The 9449-nt window shown below is 32.0% G+C and overlaps 1 protein-coding gene across 5 annotated transcripts in view; it reads left to right on the forward strand.

Annotated features, from left to right (window-relative positions):
- The first annotated feature begins 2248 nt into the window (after positions 1 to 2248).
- The window catches only part of LOC105318169 (metal cation symporter ZIP14), a 26672-nt gene continuing 19471 nt past the window's right edge, over positions 2249 to 9449 (forward strand). For 2 of the 5 annotated variants that reach the window (XM_066084366.1, XM_066084370.1), the window contains exons 1-3: positions 4097 to 4189; positions 8233 to 8491; positions 8910 to 9093. In XM_066084366.1, coding sequence (XP_065940438.1) covers positions 8243 to 8491; positions 8910 to 9093 — 433 coding nt within the window. In that variant the 5' untranslated portion in view covers positions 4097 to 4189; positions 8233 to 8242. Of the gene's footprint in view, positions 2340 to 4096; positions 4295 to 7684; positions 7925 to 8232; positions 8492 to 8909; positions 9094 to 9449 lie in introns of those variants that run through there. The other 3 variants (XM_066084368.1, XM_066084367.1, XM_066084369.1) reach the window with 3 other exon arrangements.

Below are 9449 nucleotides of genomic sequence, written 5' to 3' on the forward strand. Positions count from 1 at the left end.
CGTGTTCCTGTCTCAAATAAAAGTTTTAATGCACTGATATCTGTAGGACCAGTTTAAGAGGAATAGCTCGAAATATTCACCCACATGGTAATAAATAATTGGTACATTTGATATGATGATTATATAGCTGATGTCACTTTATTTAATCAGTACTGACAAGTTAAAGAAAACACGTAATGCACGCTAATAAAAACCTTCTGTTTGACAAACGAAACGAACATTTATCTGAATCAGGATTCAATATTCAACGAAACAATTTATAAGTTCTTCTTCAAAATATTGATTGATTGATTGATTGATTGATTGATTGATTGATTGATTGATTGATTGATTGCAATCAATTGATTGAGTTACCGATCGACTGAGTGATCGATTGATTTTTCGACATCCAATCCAGAAATTAGTATCAAATTGAGACAAAGCGTTTGAGTAGTACGCGCGTGCGTTTTGTTAAATTTTTTTTCTTCCAGTTATGCCAGAAAAGCAATTGGCGGTGCGCTGCCACGTGCACTTTCATTTATGTAGCTGAAAGTTGTTGTTGGATATAATCTATAACATCAAGGTGTGTCGCGGCCGAACGTTTAACCCAAAAGGGTTAGAGCGAAAACGAGCATTCTAACCGCTAGGGTTTTTTCACGTGTAACCATGTGTAGCATTTATTTCCAGAAGAATAATATTGTCTCTGAAATGAAGGCACTGCACAAATTTATTTTTCTCGCATTTAAAACTAATACCTCTACCTCATAAAACGCGTGTTTCATGTGTGTGTGTGTATATATATATATATATATATATATATATATATATATATATATATATATATATATATATATATATATATATATATATATATAGTAGGTGGATTTTTTCTCTCTAAAAATATTGTATTTGTATCGATTTGAACAAAAAGTAATGTAATGCATCTGATGTGATGTGATTGTTTAAAACGGGTATTAATGCCATTAAGCTCTTATAGATATTACTCTTGCATTAAACAATAAATGGTCCGAAAAGAGCGTACGTGTCCAGTTTTAGATAGTCGAACTTTTTAATATTATATATCAAAATAAATCTTATTTCGAGAAAAGAATTTATAAGCAAACTAGACCCTGTACTTTTTAAGGCCATATATTGCGGCACTATAAAAAACGATAAAACGACAAGAAAATTAAAATGATACCAAATAAAAAGTCCAGCTTCCTCTCCCCGTCCAGCTTCATGGAGTAGACCAGCTTAACATTTTCCTTTTTTAGTTAGATTTGTATCTGATTTCATTTTTTGTTTGTTTGTTTTGTTAGTTTTTTTCTTTTGCCTCAACCCTTCCCCAACTTTAGAAAACGATACTTTAGGGTCCTATTACATTAATTGTTTGATCTTCTAAATATCATTTATTATAATACATATTTAAACTACTAGAAAAATCAGGAATATATACTTTAAGGTATTCAATGTATAACCAAGGGATATTGAACAATTTTGAATCATTTTAAAGTAGTTAAATATGTATTACTAGATAACTATGAAAGGGAAATGAACCAAATTCACATGACAGACAACATATAAGGAGCTGGTCATTTTGCACCTTAAATTTTTTTAAAGAGTTATCTCCCCTTGATAAAAAAAAGAAAATTTTAATTTCGTCAAAATATCTCCGGTAAATGATTAATTTTATTTTATATGTTAATAAAGAGACAGTTTATGCAGGTATTAATCAAAAGAGTTTTACTAATCATAAGTTACTTTTTACAATATCTTAATAAAACATATGTTGCCCATAGACTTCAATGCAAAATTCAAGGAGTAATTAGTTGGACCATAATCAACATTTTGAAAATTCCTTCGGTGGAGTATTTTATTTTGATAACACCTTCATAATGATATCATGATTAAGAATATCGGACCATTCATTTATTTGGTACAAAATGTGGCCTTTATACATCGAATACCTTAAATTTATAAAGAAGTTCTCGCTAACGCTGTATAGGTGTGCACGTGCGTAACTAGTTTCCGTGTTACAATGAACGTGATACAATGAACTTTTGGTGGTACTTTCAATGTGTCAGGAAAATAAAGTTTATCGCAGAAAAGTCACCAAGCCATCGCAAGAGCAATCAATTCGCTGTTAAGTTTTACCTGGTCACGGGAAAACTTGGCAACATCAATCATCAACATTGAGAGGTCAAGGGCATTTGCAGACAAGGCTTGGGCAGCCAACCGTGACCGCGTATTCATTGATAAAAGATTGGTTTAAGGCATAAAGTGTATTTCTTAGAAATTTATTTTAACGAAAAAATAACAGAAGGGCAGATAGGAGTGGCATAATTATTTCATTGAAACAGGTAATTGATAATTTAAAACGGGGTTAATTGGACCCTCGATCATTTCTTTCTTTTTTATTATTTGGTAATTCCAAATTCAGGCAGTTGTCATAGAAAACAGTGTATTATTATGTTTGTGGATATTTGACGTGTAGAGTTGTATGCACAGTACTATGATTGCTAATTGTAAGTACAACTCTCCTTTATGTATTTACTCGACGATTATTAATTAATAATTGATCTCACGGTCTTTGTCGTCCCAGTTTTACAATTTTGCATGTTAAAAAAAACGTGAACATTTGCAAGTCTTTATCAAATTATAAAACGCCATTGAAATTACATCTCGTCTGTTTTTAATAATCTTGATTTTATGATTTTTAAAAAATCTTATATTTATTTATTAATTGGTAAATTTGTAAAACATGCTATTTATAAAATAAAATTTCTTATGAATTTAACCCCGAATCTTTTATTGAATATATTTTAAAAACAAATTATTAAGGTACACTTGAATTTACAAACATCTGTAAATCGGTCTTATAATGCAATATATGCAATTACATGATTCAGATTGTTTTTGAACGTGTCAAATGTTTAAATGGTTGTCTAATTTTGTTATGTTTTAACAAAATAACTGTAATAAAACTATTCTAGAAAAAAAATTGTAAAATCTATCTGAAAGGGATAGAAATGCAGTAAATGTTTAATATGTTTTACGGTGCTACCGTTCTGGCGAGCGCAGCAAGAATTACACATACCGGTACCTTGCATCATTGTCAACTTATAGTTTTATTTCGGTATCAACGAACGTCAAAGAATTTTTGCTCTACAATAAGTATGCCAAAGGTACTAATTTTAATGGTTATGATACATACAGCACAACCCCCTACCCAAAGAGAGAGAGAGAGAGAGAGAGAGAGAGAGAGAGAGAGAGAGAGAGAGAGAGAGAGAGAGAGATTCCTGTTTGTAGGTGTGTAATTTCCCACTTTTAAATTTAATGGTCTGACTATATGCAATATCTACATAGTTTTTTTACCTGTTTATTTTTCATTTTATTCCTTTTTATTTAGTTCAAAATGTCCTATTGTTTATTTCCTCCCTACTCATATACTTTATACCTGCCCACTGTACATGCATGCACAATTAGCAATGGATCAATATGACAGTAAAGTATGGCTCTTGCTAGTATATATATACAAAATCTCTATATTAAAAAAAGATTAAAAACAAATCATATGTCAATGAGGCAGGTATCGCAGTCAGTACATATACAAATAGCCAGTACACTCATTACAGATGTTTGATCCACCTCTAAATTTTTCGCGGGAAATATAGCGCGAGTGCACTGTGACGTCATCCATGACTTTGTTCGTCTTTGTTTACGTTTCTCGACTCAATACGAAGGTATGGAAGCATGCAACAATATTTTGAGTCTCGCCAAAGCATATGCGGTACTCGAAACGTGTCTTCAAACTTAAAGTCACCGTAAATTACGAGAGTTAAAAGTCGCCATTTTTGGCATAGCACCACGGGTGAAAACATTAGAGAGCATTATGGGACGTAGACAAAAAAAATTGTTTGATGAACTGTAGGTTTAGATCGTTCTTTTTCCCGCGCACACTGGTTCTAAGAGCTCGCTTCGCTCGCCGGCGCTGCGCGCCGGCGAGCCGCGCTCGCTATTAGTGCAATGCGCCATGGTACATTCATGTGTACGTGGTAAAACAAAGTATTTGGATCCACTCCTCAATGTCACCATCTCTCATGCGTTTTAATTGTACGTTTATTAGAGTGCGCAATATTGACATTGATTATTTATAACACGAGCAACACGCAGGAAAACAAACTGATGTGGGATTGTTCTTCCGAACACGGTAATAACGAGTTTTAGGACAAATAACTGTCCAATTCTTGTTTCAACAGAACAATTTTAATTAGAAATTTTCTGTCCCCTAAAAATATATACTTACGTTTCATTTGTAAGTACAGTTTGTAAAATACTTATAGATGTAATGTTGAATTTGAATGTCATCTGAATGTTCTTTGACGCAGTAATGTTCTTACTAATGTAACAACAATAGTTTTCCTTTTATGACAAATTATAAAAAGATACGTATGTATGTATTTGTATATTAAGTCGGTGGGAAATAGAATTCACGGTGAAAAGAAGTATTTTTTGTATCAAATTTCACTACCATCAGCTAGAATTTATAAAGTATTGAAAAACAGTGAACACCGGAATTACCTTATATTACCTTTCTATTGCACCATTAGACATCTTGGCTGAAACTTGACTCTTAGACTGACACTTTCCTGAATATCAGACCATTAGGTGCCTCATATCTAATTTTGTAAATGATGAATGATTAGTAAATATAAATATAGTTATGTTTACAGGGTCTTCTATGCTACAAAATCAACAGGTGGTGTGATAGTGTTGAGGGTAGATGTATACATACACTTGTTAGTCATCATTTGATTTTATAGTATATATATATAAGATATGATATAATAATAGTTTATTTCCAATTTTGGGCCCAGAGGGCTTACAAGATTACAGCTATTAGATAGAAATGCCTAAAAGACAGATTCTATACATATATATATATATAGGGTAGATATATACATACCCTTAATTCATGTAGTCATCATAGAAAGTAGACATATATATAGACTTTACTTATCATTCGTCATTACAAAATTAGATGGGGAGTGCTAGGATTGTACAAACCTTTATCATTTATGTTAGAATATTTGACTGAACAAAAATTTGTTGTTTGCCGCAATCAAATCTTGGATATACATGTGTCTTGCATGCTTCATTCTTCCAAGTTTTCTATTAAGAACAGTCAATGAAGTAATAATTGTCTATAATACCTTAGCCTAATATAGAAGGTGTATTGTGGAACAGTACAACTAATGAGCTATAGCATCTCTCTCAAGATAATTATTCAGCACATTTATGTAAATTTTTCAATAATGATAAGTACCTCAGGGTTCAAATGATATTCATTTGTTTAATAGTATGAACAATTCTCAAGATTTCTCCTTTGAAAAATCCCCCTCTAGCTTGTCAGGTTTCAATACATGGCTTAAAATAAAAAGTCTACTGGGATTTTGCTTTGCAACTGACATAAAAGTACCTTGATGATAGTGGTGAAAAATGGTGTGGGGTATTCTGAGTGACTTTTGAATGGAAATGTGTTGACTGTCAACATTTCCAATTATAAATCTCTGTAAGACATCTGTTTTTGTTCCTGTGAATTTATTCAAGTGAAAAATGATAATGTGTCAATGAAGATATCTTAGATATTTTCTGTTTCATCGATTTCAATTGCATTTTTTTCACAGGTACGGTATGTGGGTTTTTTTAAATTGTCCAAATGTGCTGCATATATATAATGGGACAGAGTATAGAATAAATTCTTTAGTTTTAATAAATGGTGCTATGATGTGTTTAGATATGGACTGAAGTATATATTTTGTTTTGTTGTTGTCACACAGAATGATTATGAAATGCCTGTTCAATGTTTTTTTTTGTTTTGTTTTTTTTTTTTTGATTTGACGTTTAACTAAGAAAGTAAAATCATTAATTATATTAGCTGTATGTGCAAACTTTTATCAATAGATAAAAGAGTAGGTGTTCTTTGACCAATATATCAATGATGTCATCAGTTGAGAATGTTTTGGCCCGAGGAATTAAGTTATTATAAGTGCATGTGTATAAAAATCTAGCAGGATGTAACATACTGCAAAGTTGATGTTAATCACGCATGGTGTCTTGTAAGATGCTTGTAAAGATATGTCCCCAGAGATTTCATTATTATAGATCAATGATTACATGTATAAATAACTGGTGCAAAAGTTTCTTCGGTCAGCTGCTGTTAGTGAACACTTGAGAAGTCAGTGTACGGTAATTTGTTCAGTTAGAGAAGGTATTGTCAATACAGATATGTCTGTAATATCAAGAAATCGTTAAAGTAGGTTAGTAATCATCACGTGTAATTTATCCCAAATAACCTTTGATAGTCATATTTTTTGCGTATCTTGTGTCAGATGTTAGGAATTCAACATTTCAAGTTTTTCAATGTTTGCATCCTTCAATAACATTTGGCACCTAGCAGGCAAGCTGAGTACATACCTTTGCTGTGCTTATGATGTGCAATGCTGCTTCAAACAAACTTATGCTCTGAATATACTAGGGATGTCAATTTTACTCGGCTAGCTTAGTCGATCAATCAGAACCTTTAGTTGAGCGTAATTGAGTACTCGATCATTTATTTCATATTGTATGCCCTTTTAAAATCAAATAATGCTACTGCCACCTACATATTGATATCTTAAACTAAAAAAAATGAAAAACGTAATACCTTAATGTATTTGATTTACGATAAATTGAAATTTATTTTATCAAAATGTTCTGGCTTTTCCTAAACTAAAGCTTACACATAATTGAGCTTCATATCATCTAAAGCAAATCAAATGTTACCTGTTCAATGTTAATTAAATAATTGTCCGTGTCTAATCAGTTATCAAAGATTAATGATTTATATAAAAACAAACGCCTTGAGATAATGTTGATATTGATTCAATTTTTGATTATGTAAATATCTAATCCAATAAATAACACAGAAAAACACAGAATCTTCACAAGTACATGTTTGCCTATGTAAATCAAAGGAGATCAATTATTAGCCGCTCCAAACATACACCAAAGACACCTATTTAAAACGGTGTAATAAACGGATCAAACGTGTCCAGAATAGAAAACTGTTTTTCTACTTTCAATGCCAAAAAACTGCCACGTTAAGAAAATATAAATAATATTTTTAAATTCTTTTTACTATATTACGAGTAATCGACTAAGAAAATTTTAGTCGATGATCGGCGTGACCGATTGATAGTCGAGTACTCGTTGACAATCCTAGAATATACTTTTACACAAATTATCCTTGTCTGCTACACATAATGATGAAAAGTGCGTGAAATATTCTGGAAGCTTTTAAAAGATACTCAGTATTTAAAAATCATTTAAGAAATTAAGGACAGCAATAGCTTTTCCCTTATTACTTTTTCCATATAGTGTGTGTGTGTGTGTGTGTGTATGGGAGGGATTCTATTTGGTTGAGAAAAGTTTGCATTGAATTTTTCTCAAAACTATTGATTTTGAATTCCAATTCAACCCAATTGTTGCACAATATTGACATCTTCATCCCACACATCCCTGCCATTACATGTTCAATTTGAATGCTTTATTGCATTGTATTCAAAATGACAAATAATCCCATCCTCTAGCTATTGAATTGGTAATCACTCTATAGATGTATTTATAATAGTCTTCTCAGGTAGCAATTTTTTCCAATAAGTTGTTGTACTATTTACTATTCAGAAATGCAACGTTTTATGTAAACCACAGGTGTTGGCATATACACCTGTGGTCACAGCTGTGGATTTTGTAGGTAAACAGAGCCGGTCTTCACAGTCCATCTTACCTTACAGCCCCGGCTACCTGTGTAGGGAGACCGCTATTCTGCTCTGCTGGGATAATTTATGATCGTGTTCTTGAAACTTTGAATTAACAACATATTACTGTGGTTTCATTAATATTCGTAGGCATCAATTTTCGTGAATAAAGTGAAAATCATTGTTTCGAGTAATGATCCTATCAATATAAGATGCTATTAGAAATTGAACTATCGATAAAAATTTTAAAATATTGTAAATCAACAACTTCACAATTTCACAACAAATGTTGAAACCATAGTATCTCATTAATGAAACATTCTTTTTAGATTTTTACCTAATATGGCAATCATCAGAAATGGTGCTGCATTACTGTTTTGTTTTTTTTGTTTTTTTGGAATTAGTGTCAGTTATTTGTAATGATAATACATTTTTTGTTTGGTTTTGTTTTCAGATCTTTTGAGATGAAGAAGATTTTGGGATTTCAGTACTTTCTGCTGCTACTGATAATCTGGATCTCTGCCAGCAACAGCAACCAGATATGTGTGTCCAACCAGACAGTCAGCTTTGTGAACCAGTTCCTAAATATCCATGGTAACGGATCACAGATTTCTAAACAGACACTGGAGAAAATATTCACAGATTTCACTGGACAGAAAAACTTTTATGATGAATGTCAGAAGTCTGTGGATAAATCATGTGCCATAAACAAGGTTAGATGTCCTAATGTTCACAGTTAAAACCATATACCGAACATGTATTATAGCAATTTTGAAGAAAACATAGCCCATGTACATGTATTAGGAAATAGAATGATTCCATAACTTGCAAGGTTTTAGTTTATTATAAATTGGTTTAATTTACCAGGTAACCACCACTTTTAATTTGTCAATTTTAGTAAAATTACGACCATTGATGAATATAGCAATTTTAAGAACATACAGACTTTTGTATGTAGGAAATAGAATGATTTAAAATTTATAACTTGCAAGGTTTCGGTCTATTTTATATTGGTTGAATTTAACCAACCCTTTTAATTTGATTGTCAATTTTCTTGTAGGTTTTTATTTTCAGTAAGATTCAGTAAACCATAAATTAAATGTGTTTAATTTTTGAAACCTTTTGTTACAGTGCTTGTCAATGGATGATATTTTACATCTCCATGGTTACGTAGGAACATCAGCTATTTCTCACCAGGGATTGGTTGATATTTCACCAGCTCTGTTACATAACCACAAGAAATGTCAGCCATTCATGAAAGGTGACCATGAGAGTTCAGAGGTCTTCAGACACAAGAAACCTTCAGTTACAGCCTGTAAGTGTTCAAGGCTCCTCTCCAGACTTAATGTTAGGCAGATCACAGCAATATCTGTTCTTACTTTTGTTTTTAAATACTGTGGAATCATTAAAATTCGTGGTGGCTCAATTTTTGTGGTATTTGTGGGTAGCCCTCCCCCTTGAGTTTACATCCTCGACGAAAACAAATTTTGAAAGAGTTTGTTATCTTACTGATACTAAAAACCGACAAATCCACGAAATGACATCCCCACGAATAAGCAAAAATCCCACAATCCACAAAAATTGACCCCCCATAAATTGAAATGCTTCCACAGTAGTTTTAAATTTTAGAGAGTACTTGTTTTGGGTTTTTTTTACCATTCTTCCACCATG

Source organism: Magallana gigas, chromosome 5, assembly GCF_963853765.1.
Source record: "Magallana gigas chromosome 5, xbMagGiga1.1, whole genome shotgun sequence".
Classification (NCBI taxonomy): domain Eukaryota; kingdom Metazoa; phylum Mollusca; class Bivalvia; order Ostreida; family Ostreidae; genus Magallana; species Magallana gigas.